Genomic DNA, 21876 nt, shown 5'->3' with positions numbered 1-21876 from the left:
GGCACATTAAAATACCTTAAAAGGGTAATGGCTAAGCTCAGGTTCTGTTTTTAAGTTGTGTTTCTAAATTAACTGATGCTTGCTGGTATCATAGGTTTGACTTTAGTTGCCTTTTCAGTCAAAATTTGAACCTCACTGGGAAATTACAGATGCCGACTAAAATCGACAAGAATCTTCTGACAAGGTATGTAACATCAGCATTCTACTAATACATGAAAATAATAGAAGACAAATAGGTAACATTTGGCTCCCCTAAAACGAGTACAAATTCAGCCTAACAATAGAGCTCTTATAGAAAATTTTATTAATTCTATAAAAAGAATATTGGGCAATTAATTATAAGACTCTTATGAACAGTAAAACCTTATAAATACAAATTTAAATAATCAATATGCTTTCAGTATCAATCCATGGCACTCTGGCTTCTTGTTCAGTGTTTTACAAAGCAACTTGTAATTTTCCTACATCTTATGTTTACTGTTTTCAATCACATTATCAACACAGTGAGGCTACTCTCTAAGCCTCCCAAGTGTCTACCCACTTTTTCCTCCCAGAACGTCCCTTAACTGTGTAGAAATTTCATCCAGACTAGTTGTGGGAGTTCTTCTTGGGCTACTGGTTACTCCTGTGAGCACAACCTCAAATAAATAGCTAATGTCTCAGATTCTTTAGTCAACAATTTAAATGAGGGAGTTGGGTTAGGTGAACTTCAAGGATTCTATGATTTTAAAATACCCTGTCAATTCTAAATTACCATAGGAACTATTAACTTATTTTAAACAGATAAGAATTCTTTAATTCCATACTTCAGCTGGCCTTAAAAATAAGCAAGATACAGAAAAACAGATCATAGTAACATAAAAAATAAATTAGCAGGTGGCAAAAATAAAATGAAACAAAGAATTAAAAAATGTCAGCTTGTTTCTAGTTTTGATTCATTATTCTACTGACTTGAACTAGCACAACACAGACTCTCAAGTCTTTTGACTTTAGACACATGCTCTTCATTGGTAAAATGAGAATAGCTCTGAAATAAAAGATTTCTACTGTCAGCTTACAAAAAAAGTTTCTATAAATCACGAGGGTTGAAGCTAGCATAAAATCTGACTCCTTTTCATATTATCAGCTCTCAGGGAAACTGCTGACAATGGTACACAACAGATGTGGAGGAAAAGTTCAAAGATACAAAAGAAATTCCTACCTGATAGAAGTAAAGGATCTTTATCTAAAGACTTCTTTACATGGTCAGATTCACCTGTCAAGGAGCTTTCATCAATTTTAAGATCATTGCCTTGAATAAGTATACCATCAGCAGGAAGAAGATCACCTAAAAAAAAAAATGACATGCCAAACTCTGAATAAGATTATACTAATTCTATGTTTCCTTTCAGATAAGTCTTTTTTTCCCCTTTGACTTACCGTATTTCACTTGAGCAATATCTCCAACAGTAATGTCAGCTACAGGTATCTGAATGACCTGACCACCCCTGATGACAGTGAACTTCTGTTCTTGTTCAATCCGACTCTGCAAGCCTCTAAACTGCTTTTCCTTACTCCAGTCATTGAAAGCTGTTACCAACACGACACACACCACTGACAACAGGATTGCAGCTCCTTCAATCCAACCAGTTTCACCTTCACCTTCTTCCTCCCCAACAGAAACTTCTCCACAAACTATTCAGAAAGAAAGAAAACACTTGTCAAAACACATATTCTGAACTGATAACAAATGTAAGTCTAAACTATAGATTTTCATTAACTACACTTTCATTTATTTCATCAACTGTACTTAATACCTTGAGGACCCTAAGAACTCAAAGCAATCCACAGCAAGAATGCTTACTATGTCTAATTCTCTGTCTCTAAGAATGAACCTTAGACAGAACAGGAAGACAGTCTAGGGTTCTAGTTAAGAGTAAGGACAATGACAGAGATCAAGCCTCAGTAAGGCACATTAACTTATGTTTGAGACTCAGAGTCCTTTTCAAGCTAAAGAAATGACCATGTATCACTGACTACATAATCAGTTAAATGCATTCAGGGTTTCCATTCTTGTGGATAATCCTTGCTTCTTCCTATCCAGAGAACAAATGTTAAACTCCTCATCAGAGCTAAGTCTGGATCAAGAGCAAATAAAGACTGCGATACCATGAAGACAATGGCTATCAACTCGGAAAATTGGTATGATTTGAGTACAGCTGTTTATAAAATGGTGCAGCATGCTTTTCAGCTATGACAGAGACACTGAAACTGAGTTAAACAATAAATCAAATTTAGACCCAACCTTAAAAAACAAAAAAGCATTTAAACTTTAAATTTTATTCTAGTGGGTTAAGCTGCCACCTGTGACACTGTCATTGCATGTGGGCTCAAGGACAAATACTAGCTGTCCACTTCAGATCAATCTCCCCCCTAATTTGCTTGAGAAAGCAGTGGAAGATGGCCAAAGAGCGTGGGTGTCTGCCATTCATGTGGGAAATCTGGAAGAAATTCTGGCACGTGGCTCTGTCCTGGTCTAGCCCTGGCCAGTGGTGCCCACTGAGGCAGTGAATCAGCAACAGAAGAGCTCTAGGAAGAAGGTTCTTTCTCTTTGACTCCCATTAAACTATTGAATATTTTAAAAGAGAACCTGAAATACACATTAAAAAAATACATCTAGAAATTGAGTTCTTTTCCTATTGATATTATAAAGTTTTAGAAGAGTCACAGGGAATAAGGCCAAGATTAAAGCTACAAAGAACTATACTTATTGGTTATAAAACATTTTAACTAATTTTTCCCTATGTCCAAATGCTAATAAAATAATTTTATCAAAGGTGTTTCTCACTGTAAATAATTCAACTGAGATACATGTACAATATGAATTCTACTTATACTCTCTACCATCCCCCTACTTACAGTACTGTTTGGATGATATATCAAGTATGTACACTCTAACTATATATAAGTAGTTTTTAAAGCGTAGTCCAGAAACCTCAAGAGATTAAAGGTTATTTTCATGATGATACCAAGACATTATTGCCTCAAATCTCAAGTGCATAACAGAATTTGCCAAAAGTTACATTATATTTGATAATCTAATACATCTATTCCAGAGTAGATATGACAGCCCTAATCTAACTATAATTCAGTCAGACATCAAATGAGATACATTGAAAGGAAAAACATCACATTTACCATTTCATTAAAAATGCTGGGGCTGTGGATAATAGCTACTTTGTATCAAAATGCTATCTTAAGTTAGTACGCAAAAGTCTTAACTGTTATTTTTAAATGGATAAATAAATATGCTTGGAGCTTTAGTGGGATATGATTAACAAATAAGAACAGCATATATCCAATTTGCACAATGTGACATTTAGATAACTGTATATTGGTTACCACAATCAAAGTAATTAACAAATCTACCACTCACATGGCTACCATTTTGCTGGGAATGAGCACTGTAATTTAGAATACAACAAAAACTCATAGACGTAACTTACATAATCAAAAGCTCTTTGGAATCTTCAATACTGTTAACATTATAAAGAGGCACCAAAACCAATGTTTCTGAATGAGTGGCATACATATAACAATAAGCTTACTTGCATAGAAAACCATATGTTTTCATGTCCAACAGTATTAAACAGGAATTTTTACTTCCTGTAGGCAAATACTATTTCCAAGTGTTAAAATTAACTAATGGTAAAAAATCTTTTGTTTTATTAACTTCCAATAGATCCTCAGTCTTTCTAAAATGCTTTATGACTGACAAATCCGGATCATCTTCCCAGTTGGATTTTAGTACCAGAATGCCCTCCAACGAGGTTGGGAAAGGACCTGTCACTACATCCTACAAGAGTGGCACCTCCAATTCTTGAAAGATTTGGCCTAGATATGTTAAGAACATGTTGAGGGAAAATGTTCAATCAGTTCTAGTATATCAATTCTCAACATTCCATTGCAAAAACTGGGTAAAGAAAAAACTGAAAAGTTCAACTGTACATTGCTAAACATGTAAATACAGTATCCCCTTTCACATAAACACAGACATCCACCTCTGTCCATCCTCCACCGTGCTCATGTCCATAAACAGGAACACGGACAGACACCACAGACACAGAATGTGACTTTAAAGCTGGAGAAAAAAAAAAATAAAGGTGTAGTAGGAATCTGTTAAAATACAATTCTCAACAAATACCATTTCCTTTGCCTTTGCTTCTTCCTTTAATTATGTGAGTGAGAGCAAAATGTATACTATCATAATTGAAAAAACATAAGTTTTAAAAATAATTTGGCTTGGGGCTGCCACTATGGTGTAGTGGGTAAAGCAGCTGCCTGTGACACCAGCACGCAATATAGACGCTGGTTTGTATCAACTGTTCTACTAACTCTAGCTCTTGCTAATGGCCTGGAAAAAAAAGTCCCAAGTGTTGGGACCACTGCCCACAACTCGGGAGACCCAAACGAAGCTCCTAGCTCCTGGCCCAAACCACCCATCTGGGCACTGAACCAGCAATTGGAAAATTTCTCCCACTTGGCAATGCTTTCTAAATAAATTCTATAAAAATAAATATCTAGGTCAATACTGACAAGAATGTAGACTAAAATCCCTTCTTACTGGCATCAGTGATTCTCAACTAAGCACAGTTTCCCTTCACATGACACACTTGACAAAATATGAAGACAGTCTGGATTACATTAATTCAGAGCTGCCACAATGAACATGGAAACAAAATAATTTCTGGCTCCAAAAGTTTCCTCTAAAAAACTGAGATCTACACTGATCTCAGATTAGCTGGCTTACCTTGCAATCAATGTCCTTTAAAAAAAATTCTCATATGAGCCCTTACCACAGCACAAAAACAACTGTACAACTACCTATGCTAATTTCTAGTTAGTATTTCCTGAATTTTTCATATCTTGAAGGGCGTAAAATGAGGTTTGCAAAAACAGTATTCTGGTCGATCAGTCTTTTGGTACATAAAATACTACTGATTCACTTTACAGCTATTTAAATACAGTCAATGAAAACTGAGAATATATTGAACAGCAATGATCGAATGTATTGTGTCAAGATACTAATTTTTTTTTTTTAAGATTTATTTATTTTATTGGAAAGTCAGATATACAGAGAAGAGGAGAGACAGAGAGGAAGATCTTCCATCCGATGATTCACTCCCCAAGTGAGCGCCAACGCCCGATGCTATGCCGATCCGAAGCCAGGATCCAGGAACTTCTTCCGGGTATCCCACAAGGGTGCAGGGGCCCAAGACTGGGCTATCCTCTACTGCTTTCCCAGGTCACAAGCAGGGAGCTGGATGGGAAGTGGAGCTGCCGGGATTAGAACCTGCACCCATATGGGATCCCGGTGTGTTCAAGGCGAGGACTTTAGCCGCTAGGCCAAGCCTCCAGGCTAAGATATTAATTTTTTTAATAGGAGAAAAAAATTTTCAGATCAAGGTACAGAAAACCAGCAGAAAAACAAAATTATTTATAGCTACAAATTATTAAAGAGGACTTACTCATTGAATTAGAGACATGTTTCTTCACTGGTCAGGATTATTTACATATTATCCACAATACTTTACTTCTTCAGCAGTCCTAATTCAAAATTTTAAATCTAAAATTCTCCAATGTTTGGAGCACCAGAATGAAGCCATAACCATAAAATTCTGTAATATAACAATCTCATGTGTAGCATTTCTTCAACAAAACCACATTATAAATTTTTCTGTAGGGCCTGATGCAATGGATAAATTCATTAATTCTTGCCCTTTGAATGCTAGGATCTCATATGGTTGTGTTCTGGCAGCTCCATTTCCCAACTAGCTCTCTGCTTTGTGGCCTGGGAAAGCAGCAGAAAATGACCCAAAGCCTTGGGACCCTGCACCCACATGGGAGTCCTGGACGAAACTCCTCTCAGCTCTGGCCATTGCGGTCACTTTGGAAGAGAACTAGCAGATGGAAGATCTTTCTTTCCAACAAAAATAAGGAAGTCTTTAAAAACTGTTTTTTTCTGTAATGGTATGAAAATGACCTGAATGGCACATAGAGGAAAATGTTATAAGAATAAAGAAAGTGATACATTTGGGAAGAGAACAAAAATTTGCCTTTGTAATATTTTCCAGGAAAAAAAAATCAGAAGCTGGAATTATTTCTCAGTAAAACCATGTACTAGAATATTGAAAAACCGTAACAGAACAAGACTACGTGATACACATGGCTCAGGTCAGTGTCCCACACATGGTATGCATATATGGACAGAATAGAAGTCTTTTATCTAACTCACAGAACTGTGTAAAAGGTTTCTAAGTTAATATGCTTAACGCACTTAGAGCAATGCTTAGCGCATAGCAAACAGTTAAAAACCTAGGCTGGACTATGTCTTAGTAAATGAATGAGCCAAACACACACAGACACACAGACACACACACAAGTTTTTGTTTTTTCATTACTTACGTGCATTATCCCCTTCTGGAGGTTGATAAAAAGAAAGGCCCAATGATACTATGGCTGCGATTTCTAATATAATTAAAGTGACATCTTGTAATGCTTCCCACACTAACTGAAGAAAGGTTTTTGGCTTTTTAGGAGGTATAAAGTTCTTTCCGAACACTGCTTCTCTTCTTTCCAAATCTGCAAGGTTTCCACTTAAACCTAATAAAAAGAAACAAATTTCAGTGAGCTGTTATACTACCTAATAAGTGGAAATAGCTGGTTTATTCAAAATATTTATTTGTCACACTTAGATTACAATCAGAAGACCCTATGAAAATGTCTGCATTTTCTTTTTTTAAACTAAGTGTACAGAATTTAAATCACTGAAAAACACGTGCAGTGCTTTTAAAAGAACATTTTGAGTAGATGACTAGATTAAGAATTTTCACTGTGCCAGCTGTTAATTTTTTTTTTCAATCATACTAGCTTACACCATCTTGGAAACTGCTGGAGAAGAGAATCAATGCAGTTGATGGATTGTTTTTACATCAGACTTAAACATTTCTATGACCTTTACTTAGTTTTCCATGCCAACACCAGGAAGTTTAAATAGATTTGATTTAGCTGATTTTCATCTTTACTGAGGAACAATAAAGTTAATCTATCTCATGCTCTTAGAAGCAACTATAGTAAAATGTTTGTTATAATCAAGACTAACAGACACATGGCGAGTCACAAAACAGAAATCTTATGAGTTTGATTTTTTGTTTTTGTTTTTCCAGAAAACAGGCAGTGCTAACTACATCTCCTGTCATAATACTTACCGCCTGGGGTGTGGAATTGGAACACTGAAGAGGCAGGCAGGTTAACATGACTGGAATATTCATTTTGTTTTCCTTCCATCTTATCAAGCAAAGTCCCCACTAAATTTATCTCACTGCTTTTGCCAAATCCAGGTATATTCGAGCCAGCTAATGCAATGTGTGTATACAGGTGCATACTATGGGACATAGCAACGTAGCAGTACAAATGACATTTGCCCTCAGTTTAAGAATGCTGAGGGGGCAAAGCTGCCAACATATACTACTTTGAATTTGCCATATTTGCCATATTAAACTCAAGCTAAACTTGATTGTTAGCAGCAGCCCACTCCAGCAGTCCCCTGTTTTAATGCCCTTAAATAGCCACAAAGAGAAAAGAAGATTTATTACCTCTCTGAGCTATACAAAATACAAAAACAACTGGTCAGATCTTAATTTTTACTGGATATAATTGGAGTCAATATTTTAAGCACTTTGACGGCTGTTTTGGGGGCTTTAACATAAAAGTGTTACCTTGAAGGTATTTTTGAGAATTAAAAAAAAAAGTAAAGGTTTCTAAAGATTATATTTCTTCTACCATAAGCACATAGCTAGGACCCCCACATCAACAAAGCTATCTTGTTTAGGAATTAGAAGATTTAGATTCTAGTTCATCCACTGAAATCTTACATAAGTTATGTAATATTGGGAGGACTGGTGGAGCACTAACACTTGGTGATGTAACTTAATTTCAACACTATTTTGGAGGAATGCAGCAAAAGGTATACAGTATGCAAATAAAATTAAGGAGTAGGTAATGTTACTAAGCAACTGAATAGGGAAGGTAAGTTAAAAAACGAACACTAAAGCTTTTTACTCCATTGGCGGAGGGCAAGTTCTAATAATAAACTTATATACCCTAAGTAAAATAAAGCTAAAAATGTTGTAGCAATAATCTGTTGCCCCAAATACATATGGGACATTACTACTTTGAGAGAATGTTCTCTGTGCTGATAATTTATTGTGAACAACATGAGTCTTACATGCAACAACCTTATATTACACAAGAGGGAGACAAATAGACAATTAAAGTAATTATAGACACAAAAAAGGGCAATGAAGATTCCCTCAGTGAGTTACATTAGTCTTTCCAGAGAGCTAATGTTTGACTTAATCTGAATGATGAACAGGCATGAAGAGATTTTAGATCAGAACACTGCCAGTAGCTCAAAAGCTAATACAAAGAGCAAAGTAAGGCTGCAGAATCCAAGCGATACAAACAAAGTGACTGTGGGTACAGCCTAGTGACCCAGGAGGGAAAGAAAACAGGATTGAGATGGGGAGAGCAGCCAAAGGCAACATCACAGCGGACCCTGAGAGGAGACTGACACCCACTTCAGTGTGAAAGAAACCACTAATATGCATTTTCAGTAACTTAGACTGCTATGCAAAGGACAAACTGAAGAGCGAGGGGGTGGGAGAAACCAGTGAGAAACTGTTGCTTGAATTGACTTTTAGAAGTGGAGGCAGAGAGAGGAGTAACTGGATTTGCCAGGTATCTTGGAAGCAGATCAGACAATCTGCTGAAAGGCTGGATGTGAGATGAAAGGGAAGAATAAAGAATGATATCTAGACTTCTATTTTCTTTTGGTTGAAGCACTTGAGTGGGTGGATGATAGAGTCATTTACCAAGACAGGGCAGGCCTAAGGAATGGCAGAATTCGGTGGAAAGGGGAAAAACAAATTAAGCAAAACAAGCAGAGATGACATCTCCACACTCAGAAATCAGGGAGAAGTGTGAGCCACAGGGTCACCGACCCACACAGATCAGTCTGTAGCCATGCATCCAATGGAAATTTCAGGAAAGCTAGCTCCCAAACAAGGAGAGAGCAGTGTAGAACCTGAGAGCATTGTGATGATATGAGAAGGAAAAGAAGCCAAAGCAACTGAGAAGAACCAGGAAGAAAGGAGGGAAAAATAAAACATGATCGCATAGTACTGCAAAAGCCTAGGAATAAACGATTTTGTGAAATGATTATGGGGCTTGGCTACAGGTTGTTTCAGATGAAGACAGGAGCTGGTACTGTTATATAGCAGGTAGATCTGCCATTTGAAGCACAAGGACATCCCACATGGACATCAGTGCAAGTCCTTGCTGCCCCACTTTTGAGCCAGCTCCGTGCTAATGTGCCTGGGAAAGCAGCAAAGGAAGACCTGAGTCTTTGGGCCCCTGCATTCACTTGGGAGCCCTGCAAGAAGCTCCTGTTTTTGGCATGCCCAAACTCTAGCTCTTGTAACAACATCAGCAGTTGAAAGACCTTACTTTCTCTAACTCTTCCTTTCAAATAGATCATGGGGGGGGGGGGGGGGGGGGGGGAGAAGCAGGGAGGTGGACAGAGAGAGAGAGAGAGAGAGAAATTAGACCACATTCTGTCTCTATTCAGAAGCTGATGACCTCATAAGAAATCTTCCAGGAAAGTAATATGGAAGAAAATCCACCTAAAAAGCTAAACAGAAGGGGAATGAATAAAGGGAGGCGGTACAGTAAATTTCGCTAGGGATATGACATAGTGGGGAAAAATACAACAGTAAAGGCCAGCTAAAAATGGATTTAATTTACATTTTGTTTTCTTAAGGTAGGTGACAGATACTAAGGCAAATTACGTACTAATGGAAAGGAGCAAGTCTCAAGAGTCTCTGGTGAGATAAGACACTAAGGATAATAGAAGACTAAAGCCTCTGAAAAGGCCAGAGGGAATGCAATCCATGGTGGAGGTGTCTGCTTAAAACAGGTGCAGAAGCCACTTGTTTAATAAGGAAGGAGAAAGTTTAAGGTTCAGCTAAGCTGGTGGAACTGAGGATGAAACTACCCAGAACTAGTTTTAAAAAATGCAGAAAGGTATGTTACCATATTATTAGAAGCAATCTGTGAGACACTCTAATGAGACATCTGCCTAGTGCGGTTGGTTCAGTTGACTGTAGCAGGGTAGCAATGAGGCCAAGGTCATGCAAGAGATTTATCTCCTTATGGATTAGTTAGCTTTACAAACACACACAAATCTATAACCTAAACCATCAAAAACAATCTCAGAATTACATGCTTTTGGAATCTAGATCTACCACTGTAGATTAGAACAAATTCATTTTTAGAGGAGGTAATGGCTCAACAGCATTGTCTGTACAGTATGGAATAAAACGCATATTGTATCAAAACCTTGATATTTTACAAGAAAATGCAGCACCTGAATTTATGGAACAAATTTAAAATTTAGGAAATGAACAGGGAAAAGGGTCCACTAGGTTGTTGGAAGCCAGAAGGTTTAACTGAAAATTGGGCATGATACATGGCACATTTGACAGTAACATCAAAATCTGTTACTTGTGTATGTGCGTATGTGAAGGTGGTGCTGACAGCAGCAGCCAACCTGACTTCTCTAAGTGAAGGCCATAACAAAACACGCAGAACAAGAAAGAACATGAAAACTAATGTTTATGTGCATTTTTCTTAGGAGATAGTTTAATTTCAGTCTCAATTTCAAAAGAGGAAGTGATCTTACTTCTGCCCTCAACTTTAAAAACCACTGAGCTAAACTAAAATGTATTAATTCTCAAATGCTCACTAACCAGATTAATTAAAATGAGACAAGACATCTTTCCTTGGGACTTGTCTAGGAACTTAATAGTTTGGTGGGGGGAGGATGGGGGGAAGAATGAGAAGCAACAAGTTAAACACAACCCACTATATCGAGCATTGCAGAGAACTGGAATTCAAATTTAGGAGACTAGAACAGATAAGGACATTCTCAGATATCAACAATGAGTCCCAAAACTGGATAGGGGATCAATATTCATTATAGGAATCAAATTGCATTTGTACACCTCCTCACAGTCTCACCAATTTACCAATTGCTATAAAGGAGTAGCTTTGTTTGGACACATTTTGAAGAGTACTCTATGTGTAACAATCAGTAGGTGTGATTTTCATATGAAATCTTCCCTATAGACTTAGCTAAATGCTTGCCTAAAAACCTGTTTTCATTGCATTTTCCCATGAACATTTTGAAGTACCTTCAGAGGACAGAGAATGCTAATTTGTTTCTTTGAATTTTTGAGATATAGGAGAGGTGGACAAGATATAAATTTCAGATTCATGCTATCTGAAATGTGGACAGTAGATACAGTTTTTGGATTTACTGAGCATTTGGGCTCTATTTAGGAACCTGTAGGAGGCTGCAACTAGCTACTTAAGAATCAAGCAAGTGAGTCTCTTGGCTGACAGTTCCATAAAAATAAATCTTATTTGGGAGTTTAATTCTTTGCAGGAAAGGCTTATATCCTATACATTTTATGAGCAAAACTATTTCAGGCTGTTTTCAAGTGTAGGAACAAAAATAGTTGACAGAAAGCACTTTTAAGATGAAAGGCTCAAATAAGCATTTAGAACGTTTCTGAGAGGGCAATGACAGCTCACTGCTCCTCTCCTAAGGCTTACCAGGTCAGTTAAGGTGTTATTACAGTCTGAGTCCCCATCAGCTCCGAATACCGTGACATGCTGTATGTTTGTGCTAATGGTACTGTTACTAATAGGAGCATTAAAATAATCTGAGATGATTGACAAATCTTTACTGTTTATTTCTAGCTTGTGTCTTGCTTAGTAGTGTACAAGATAAAATGAACTGAATTATTTAATTTGTGGAGAAATTAGAAAGGCTGCCAGCTACAATCTTTCCCAATCTTTCCAGGTCCACAATAATTATCTCTTCCCTTTCAAGGACAGCATTCAGGGTGCTAGGAGAAAAAAAACAAAACTCAGCTTTTTAACGTGAATGCCTACAACATGTACATGTTCTCTCTCTCTCTCTCTCTCTCTCTCTCTCTCTCTCTCTCTCTCTCTCTCTCTCCTGAGCTCAGTAATTAGCACTCAGAAAACTTTCAACCTCATGATCCTGTCAGACACTTGGTGTGTTTATCCAATGTGCCCTGGCCTGTGGCAATTGCCTTTCCTAAGCATGAACGCACCAGGTTGCTATTTCTGAAAATTAACAGTTAATGTGGAAAATTAAATGTGAGATAGTATAATGGAAGTATGTGAAGACTGGGGCTCCCTGTCAGGAGGGCATGTGGAATGCTTTTGTCCCGTAAGCAATGTTTAAATATGAGACCTGATCTGAATGACTGCCAGTGATAACTCCTTCAGGAATTAATTACTTTGTAAATAAATCTGAGTGAACTATAATAGATAACTCAAGATTTAAAAATAACGTTTTCAGGCAGTATAAATTAATGCAAAAGAGGCTACAAAGAAGAAAATAGAAATTATCTCTAACAAACAAACAAAAACCAGTATATTCCATAAGAAAAGCACAAGCACAAAACACCTGATTATTGGAATACCTGCTGTTTCCAACTGGTTAAAAATACATTGTGTTCAAGCAGATCAATATTAAAATGTACACTTTTATACAATATGACTGAAAGCATCAAAATAAAGAAAATGTAATGAGATTTATCTTGTTGCAAATAAACAAACAAAAAAACTCCCCAGTGGTTCTGACATTCTTTACTGTTCAAGGAAAAGGGACTGCAACTTCCAAAGCCATCTCGAACTAAGACCTATAGCTTAATATTTTTAGCTGTGCAAGAGCAAGCATCTATCCTACTCAGGATCCGAGAATGCAGTTTTCTATATCAAAGTAGCCTGTTTTTAACATCCTAATTTTATAAATTATCTTCACAATCTTTCTCTTTACCATGAAGGGTCTCTGGAAAGTTCATAGAAAATGCTTGAGGTGCTTTTTTTCTTCTTTTTCCTTTGGACAAATATACATGTCTCTTCCATTTTTCCACCAACTTTGGAAGTCCCTATGGTATCTTCGTTATTTTCTTATATTGACTTTCTTAATCTCCATCACATTTCTTGATCATTTTCTCTGTACAGCAATTTTGTTCATCTTTCCCTTTCTTTAAATGCTTTGGATTATATATTGTATTGGGAGGTAGGCTCTGTGATGATAGATTTCTAGCTGTTAATTGTTCACCAGTACTACCATTAAACGAAGCATAAAAATAAATTCATAAAAATGAAAGGCTGGTGGTATTCTCTAAAAGGTACAATCCCACGGACTTGCAAAGGGCAAGAGAGCAAATGAGACACTAAAGTTTTCAAGCTGTATTGGCTAAAATGAGGTGCAAGAGAAAAAAAGCAAAGCAACAGATAATGGAAACAAAAGGGGAGAGTTGTCAGGAACTACTGTCCCTGGCTGCAGAGGATTCGCAGCCGGCCTACAGAGCAATTCAGAGTTTCAATGACGTTAAGCAAAGTTCTTGGTAATGGTATACTCTGGCATTCTTTACAGTGTCATGGGACAAAATGGATTTTCACGTACAGAAATATGCTTTAGCTCTTTAAATGAAGTCAGCCCAAACCCAGATAATCATTTTTTATTACTAAACCAAAGAATGACATCAAACAGGATTAAAAAAAAGTCTTGGAAAATATGCTAATACACATGCAACTAATAGTCATCCAGTAACAAAAACTATAATCTATCATTCTCATTATTGGCATTCTTACAAAAGGTCTTGGTTGTTTCTACATTTCACTGCAACCTAATACCAACAGTCCTGCAATTTCTGATTTTTCTCTTCCACTCATTTTTCTCCTAAGAATATAACACAAACACATAGCTACACTTTTTATTTAGTCGTTTTATGACTGTCTTACTAAGATGAACATTAGAGATTTTTTTTGTTTGATTTATTCATGCCCAGGGTCTAGAACAAAAACTGGTCACACAGTAGACATCAAATAGATCCTTTGGATCCTACATTCCAGCAATTCTAGTTTGCACATATTAAATTCTAGTTTGTAAATATTAAAACTGCTGAAATTGGGGTATAACTATTACTTAGAATCATCCTTCAGTAACTACATTTTTTTCCCCTTTTTTGTATAGTGGGAAAATATGTACAACACGTGACTGATGAAACACTCTCAATGAACAAATTAAAAAATGAAAGCTAAAGAGACAGGTAAGCAAAACTGTTTACCTAATCAAAATTAATGTATTTTGAAGAATCATTTCCATGTTCTGACTGTATAACAGATGATTTCAACAAGAGTGCTCTAGATGTTGATCACTTCCACGGGCACACAGATTTCGGACTGCCTACTTTCTGATCATGTTACATTTGTCATTTGTCTATATGATTAGAGAATTACTTCTGGAGTCACAAAATTCCCTTGAAAATAGCATTTTATGAAGGCTCTGCAGTTTCTATTTGTATTTTCAACAACAAACATAAACAGCTCTTATAATTGACTGTTTGTACAGCATTTCAAAATGATAATCTGCTAAACAGTGAGGATAACAATTTGTACAAATTTTAGTAAATGCTAAATTCACAAGAACATAAGCGAAACTTACTAAGTAGGTAAAATAACGCATTCATTTATATAACTACACAAAACAAACAATTCACACAAAATTTTGACTGTTAGGTAAATTCAAAAGAGCTTATTAACAGCTCCCATCATGTTGTCAAAAGGATACATTAACTATCATCACTCTTCCTAAATTTAAAAACTACCGTAATGGATATAAAATCTTCACTAACCATCACAAATTAATCCAAAATCAACATAAAAACTTCTGCCCAAAATACAGCACAAAACTAATAAAAACAAAAACCTGAAGTATTTATAAAAATTCCTTGACCTAATGGAAGGAGGGAACAGGGCAAAGATGGTGGATATTCAGCTACTGAAAAGACAAGAACTTTGATTCACAGCTGAAAAATGCAAAGACATAGTTGGGGAAGTAGTTAAATATAGTTTGCAACTCAAGTTCAGTATGGCTTTAATGTATTAACTATTTGTTACATTGAGGTTCTTGAATGTTTACATCTATTAATTCGTGATGATAAAATATGCAATGATTAAAATTAAAAATTTAAACCCAACAATTAGACTTTAACTTAACCATAATAATTACATATGGTTAACTTAACAAATGAATCTACCAATGGAGAATAGCATATTAACACACAAATCTCAAACTTGTTATAAAGTTAGCTAATATTTCAGTCAGTTTGCATAACGAACAAGGCTTGAATTTCATCAAAGCATCAGAATCCATGAGTCTCTTCCTGATTCCCCGAAACTATCTACAGCAACAGAGATTTCCAACTACATTAAGATAACACTGTGTATCTAAGGTATAATTACAAAGCTCACATTTCTAGTAGCTCTGACTTGAAAAGATCTAGAAAACCTCATAAGTAAACAGGTCATGGGGGAAAAAAAAAATCACCAAGTAACCTAAGCAAGTCCTTTTAGGACACATGAATGTTGACTTCCCCATGAATACTGGCTTCCTCAAGGTTATGCTATCTCAGATAAATCCAAGTAACTACCTATCATTAAGCGAGTGGGCAATTCACACAAAATTACACTAAAAATTTCAATAATTTGACTGATAAAATTCTTTATTTCCTCTGGAAATGACTTTTTCTATTATGCTGACAGCTATAATCTGCAGCATGTCATATTTCTGAGAAAAAAAGCCAAAAAACACATTTGCATTGTTTTTCTTGAATGGATTTTAGACATATAAGATTTAAGATTTTAAAAATAATAATTTCTTACCCCTAATAACATTATAATCAAATATGCTAACTTACAACTTCCAATTTCTGCCTTTGCAATTTGGAAGTGCTTTCCTGAAACTTTCTAATCCTTAAGTTTCTGTTCAATATCAGTGTATACAAGTCTACTCTTCTCAAATCATTTAGAAAGCCATTTCACAATTAAGTCCTACTGAATTTTCCTTATATGGGCATGCAGATATTCAACATAATTCCAACATTAAACTTTTCAATCAAAGGAAATGTATTCAAGGTGAAAAATCTAACAGCTATTTAGTCTATTCCCTTTGCCTTAGGACCCAGTGAAGTAATTATTAAGCTTTTGTTTAAGCCCCATATGCTAAAAACAATTAAGCTACGGACAAAGTGAAGCACAGTAAGCAAGGATTATTTCCACAGAGCCCCTGGGGGGCACCAACTCTGGTCTTATCCTGCACAGTTTAAGCACAAAGACAGGATCATAAACAGAGTAATAATGATAGGATAATTACTCCATCCCACTACTCTAAAACATACAAATTAATTTGTAACATTATATCTTGATATAAAGACAATTTACATGCCCAAATCTGCTACTAACTCCCCCTTTTTTAAGAATTATTTTATTTTTATGGCAAAGTCAGATTTACAGAGAAGAGGTGAGACAGAGAGGAAGATCTTCCATCCGATCACTCACTCCCAAGCAGCTGCAACAGCTGGAGCTGAGCCAATCCAAAACCAGGAGCCAGGAGCCTCTTCAGGTCTCCCATGCAGGTACAGGGTCCCAAGGCTTTGAGCCTTCCTCGTCTACTTTCCCAAGCCACAAGCAGGGAGGTGGATGGGGAGCAGGGCTGCCGGAATTAGAACCGGTGGCCATACAAGATCCTGGTGCATGCAAGGTGAGGACTTTAGCTGCTAGGCCACTGCCCTGGGCTCCAACCCATTTTTAACACACTATCATGATAGCAAAATCATGTAAAAAACCAGACAATATAAGCAAGTTTACTGTTGAGTCAAATGTATGGAAAGCACCTTCTGCACGAAGGACTAAAAATGAATGTAATAAAGCTTACCTTCATTGGGAGATGTTTTCAACTTGGTGCAAATCCCATAGACATCTCCATAGCTTTCCTGTATTTTTCGTAATGCATCCGTGGACCGGAGCTCCATGAGAGCACGCAGCTCTGCAAGCGTGACTCCAAAGTCTCCATCATGATTGGCTTCCTTCAAAGAGTTTTTCACACCACTATACACAACTGAGTTGTTTGCCATGTCGCCCATTACAGGTATAATTTATTAGGAGGAAAATGTTTCCCAAAAGGATTGTATTTTCACTTGATACACTTTCAAGATGAAAATGTTTTAAATACAGCAATCTTTCTTGCACCAAACATTCATTGTATAACTGTGTACAGCAGCATCAGCAACATTTCCTGGAGAAGTGACTCGACCTTTGTCCCAGGACTGGCTTCTTCATTTCAATCATGAGAGGTACACATCTGCAATGAGAAGTATTTACAAATCAGTAAGAGCCACCTTACAGTATTACATACAAAGTACATACGCTTCTTTTTTTTTCTTTCAAGGTATTCATTATTTTTAAAGACTGACTTATAGAGTGAGACAGCAAGGAACAGAGCACACCCTGCAAGGCCAGGGATGAATCAACAGGGTCTCCCATATGGGGTACAAGGGTCCAGACATTTCGGCCATCTTCCAGTGCTTTTCTAGGCCATTAGCAGGGGGCTGGATTGGAAGTAGAGCATCCAGGAGACAAACCCAAGCCCATATGCAATGGCAGTGTCATAGGTGGCTTTACCTGTTACAAGCAGTTTTTAAAAATGGTGCCAAGACAGCTAACCAAAGAGTATAAACACTTGCAAGTTTGTTTTACACTTCTGCAATTTTTTTTATACGATAAACCACCCACTTGCCACTTTCAAACAAAATTGTGTATCAAGACATTAGATCCCATAATTATTAAATGAACTCATATTTAACAAGACTGAATTTTATGCTCCATTCAACGTTACTATTAATAAGTGCCATGTGAGCACTCGTATTCCAAGTACTACGATAGTTGCTTTAAATTTATTGTATTATTTAATCATTACAATTTAAATCCTACGCTATTCTACCAAGAAGGATAAGACTCAAGAGAAGCTGTGTTTTCTGAAAAGTCTGAACTGGACTGGCTCCAAGCCCAGGGATAGCAAAGCCTCTGAAAGGACAAAGACCACGACAAACCCTTTAATGGGGTTTCCTACTCTCACAATCTACTCCCCTTCTGATTTTCATCATCAGATCTTCTTTGGACTACCCATCTAAAATTCTTCACACTATAGTCCTTTCTGTCATTCTTTGCTGACCTTACTACTTTTAAAATTACCTTGCTCATTCATCTACACAATGATAACAGTCTCCTTAGAGACTATTTGGCTGCCACTATATCATGATGATGTAGAATTATGCCAAAGACAGCAGACAATCAGAAGTTACAGAAATTAATTTGTTCACCAGATGTTCAACTCCTTTTAGTGTCCTAACTTTCCTAAAGATAATAAGCTCCCAGCTTTTTTCCCCCTCCATACATATATCCTTTAAACAACCACTACAAAGTTAACATGCCTCAAATGGAATTCATCTTTTCCCTAAATAGCTATCAACATTAAAATAATCATTTTGGCTTAACACCTTATATCACCCTTTCAGTTACTGCACTCAGTTAATTCTTCCTGTGAATAGTCTCCTCTGTAACTTTCTTTCTGATCTTTAAGTTCTGCAACACAGGTTATATTACTACCCCCAAGGTTCTTCCCCACTCTAGTATCTCCACACCTAATCTCTTCCACACTTGTTGCTACATTTGGCTTTAAAAATAGGCACCATGTCACCATACGTAAGTCTACATGATGAAACATAGTCCTTCTGTCCCTTACGCCTGTTTAGTAGCAAAACCAAGCGCCATTTCTTTGCATCAACTTCTCTCCTTTCCCAAAATAATTAAGAATTAGAAAATATACCATCAAGTGCAACTAATATTTTCCTATGAAGCTGTTAGGAACATGCTTGCAAATCACAGTCCATGATTCTTAACACCTCACATGAAAATCACGGGGAGGACTTACAAGAAAATACGGATCACTGGGCCCCACCCCAGAAATTGTAAATCAACTTAGTGAGGCTCCACCACGTGCATTTTTAACAAGCTCCCATGTGACACTGACACTGCTGCTGTGGTCCAGGGAACATACTGGGAAGACCATAAAACTTGAGAATGAGGTAAAAACTTAAAATTCCTAAAGGCACACTTAACATGGATATTTGAGGAAAGCTGGCTGGATTCAGGTTAAATCTGCAAGGACACCTGTGGATTCTGTTGAGACAGTTTTTCATTGTCTCTTTACTCCTACTTCAAAAATCTGTATGCTTGACCTATTAACAATTGTTCTCATTTCATGAGCAAAGTAGGTTCTGTCCCTCTCACATATCAACTATTACAATAACCCAACTTGAAAAACCGGAGAGTGTGTTTACTTGAGCATGTCCTCCCAAGCTTCCATAACCCAAACAGCTTTGTCTGAAAATTGCACCAAACCTGACAGATTGTTTGAGATAAAATAATGAAGACTGATATGTCTATGATGATTTTTATAAAAAGGAATTTTCCTTAATAATGCCTGGTCTGCTGACCTGCCAATTAGCACTTGAGTGAAAGGATCTACTTGACAGATCTCCCCAGAGGAACTGAAGATATGTGGGCACTTTCTCTGCTTTCTTCAGGGAGTTGATGCCCACAGGAGTCACACATATTGGTTAATCATGCAGCAGCAGACATCTGGATTTAAAAGCCTTTTACTGTTAAAAGTACTGGAGCAGAGGTAAATAACTTGAGTTTGAATCATCTGAATGCTTCATTATCATTATTCAAATGCCAAGTCTTCTATTTACATTTTTATCAGTTAAAAAACTAAGTTTTGATTTATAAGCTTAACTCCGAAATCTGTTTTTTCCTCCTTAAATTCCTCAATAAGAGGAATATGTAATAGAGCTAGCATTTGATTCTGCACTAGCATTTACAACGCAAAAAAACATATTCCTTTCACCACACTGTCTCCAGCTTAAGAGCTCATGAAGGTCAAAAAGTCAAATGATACCACATGCACTGATTTCTACAATAAGGTCACAATGGAACAGACATTGTTCTGGGTATGTTACTTCTTAACTAAGCATCTTTCTCTTCATCCTTCACGAACAGACCCACTTTTTATTTAGAAATCTGTCTTCAAATTTCAGTAAGTCTGATTGGGGTTCCTTCCCCATCCCCATTTGTCCTCCTCCCATGCTGATTATTGATTTCAGAAATGAGCACCTGACTCAACAAGGACCAAAATACGATTTGGAGACATTTTTATTTATTGAACTTTAGTTTGTGAAACAGAGAAAGATATCATTTGCCTATCAGACCTAGCATATCATTTAAACATCTGGGTCAATCAATGATTAGTTTGCTTTATCCCTCATCATTTCAGTAATGTGTAAATGTCCTTATGTGACTTTTTCTATCATTTTGCAATCCATATGGCTCCCAATTATGTTCACTGTCTTTTCTATTTCAGAGAAATGATCAAATGTAAACAAGTTATTTCCCAAAAGTAGACAATGTGATAACTGATTACCTAAATGTTTCATTTTGGGCTGTTTATTTCTAAGTCATCTGCAGGTTCTTACATTTTATTCATTTCCTCTTTTAAATGTTAAATACAACAGCAGCAACAACAAAGCTTTCACTTTTCATTTACTAACTACAACAAAAGAACACTCTTTAGGACTGACTGATAAACAACGTAGAAAACAGAATATCTGTCTTACTTCTCTTTATTCTCTAAGAAGTTGTGATCTTCCACTTGAAGGTTTAAAAACTGTTAGGTGGTAACTGAGGCCACAGAATGGGGGGAGGTTGTAAAGAAAAAGTGTAGTCTGCTCCCTACAGATTGTTAGGTCTATAAAGCTTATCCCTGAATGGCTGACATCTCTGATCAACCAGTGTTACAGTGTCTGGGAAAAGACAGTCCTCAAAGATTAGAGAGATGCAAAAAAAAAAAAAAAAAAAAGGTTACAGTTTCCAAAAAGGAAAACAAAATAAAGCCTATGGGGCATTTGGCCTAATGGTGAAGGAAGGCACTGGCTGGCATGCTCCAATCCACCTACGAGTGCCTGGGTTTGCCTCCCAGCTCTGGCTCCAGCAGCTACATAAGAGCCTCAGACTGAGATTGCCAGTTCCGCCCAGGCTCACACCCATGGCAGCCATGTGGACATTTGGGAAGTGAATCATCAGAGAGAAGTTCCCTCTTCCACCTCCCCCACACACTTTCTCCCTCTCTCTCTTCACTTGCAAGGAAGAGGACAAGGGGGAAGAAAAAGGTGGATTCCTTCCACCCTAGAAGCTATTCCGAGTGCGCAGTGTACCAAAGGAACACAAAGATAATTGTGAGTTCTCAGCAGTGGAACCCATAAAGAGAAAGATTTGTTAATCATACAATTTCATTCCTTCTTTCAGAAGGTCACTTACGGATCATAAAGTTTCATGAAAGTTAGCTCAACAGTAACAAAAGAACATCATTTATTAGAAAAATTAAGAGAAATACAGACAAATAGCTAAGTAAATTATGGGATAAAACACGGAGTTCTAAAAATTATTATTATAGAGCAAAAGAATTTCCTGCAGGCAAAATGGAAAATTTATGCTAATAAAATTAACATTTGCAATGAGCAACAACCAGGAATGAGGCTTTTATAAATGCATTGTTGGGATCCCCATTATAGAATAATTCCAAGCTTTTGTTAGTTCTTCAAATACATAAAAATTGTGCGTACTGTGTCTCCAGGTAAGCTGAAGCCAGGTAATCAGTGAAAATGTTAGATGACAGAATTGGAATGCACATCAGCAGAAAGAAATGAGATGTCAACTCACTAAAAAGTATTATTTCTCACACTTATTCCAAAAATATAACTGTAAGAAAAAACT

The 21876-nt window shown here is 36.8% G+C and overlaps 1 protein-coding gene across 10 annotated transcripts in view; it reads right to left on the bottom strand.

Annotated features, from left to right (window-relative positions):
• ATP2B1 (ATPase plasma membrane Ca2+ transporting 1) overlaps positions 1-21876 on the bottom strand; it is a 108850-nt gene that overhangs the window by 41938 nt on the left and 45036 nt on the right. For 7 of the 10 annotated variants that reach the window (XM_040980943.1, XM_040980931.1, XM_040980933.1 and 4 more), the window contains exons 2-5: positions 16922-17347; positions 6445-6642; positions 1420-1674; positions 1202-1327 (exon numbers count right to left, since the gene is read on the bottom strand). In XM_040980943.1, coding sequence (XP_040836877.1) covers positions 1202-1327; positions 1420-1674; positions 6445-6642; positions 16922-17129 — 787 coding nt within the window. In that variant the 5' untranslated portion in view covers positions 17130-17347. The remainder of the gene's footprint in view (positions 1-1201; positions 1328-1419; positions 1675-6444; positions 6643-16921; positions 17348-21876) is intronic. The other 3 variants (XM_040980973.1, XM_040980982.1, XM_040980966.1) reach the window with 2 other exon arrangements.

Source organism: Ochotona curzoniae, unplaced genomic scaffold (assembly GCF_017591425.1).
Source record: "Ochotona curzoniae isolate NIBS_2020 unplaced genomic scaffold, NIBS_Ocur_1.0 contig_1014, whole genome shotgun sequence".
In the NCBI taxonomy this organism is placed as follows: Eukaryota; Metazoa; Chordata; class Mammalia; order Lagomorpha; family Ochotonidae; genus Ochotona; species Ochotona curzoniae.
Note: the sequence above shows the minus strand (reverse complement) of the source record. Positions and strands in the feature narration are given on the sequence as shown.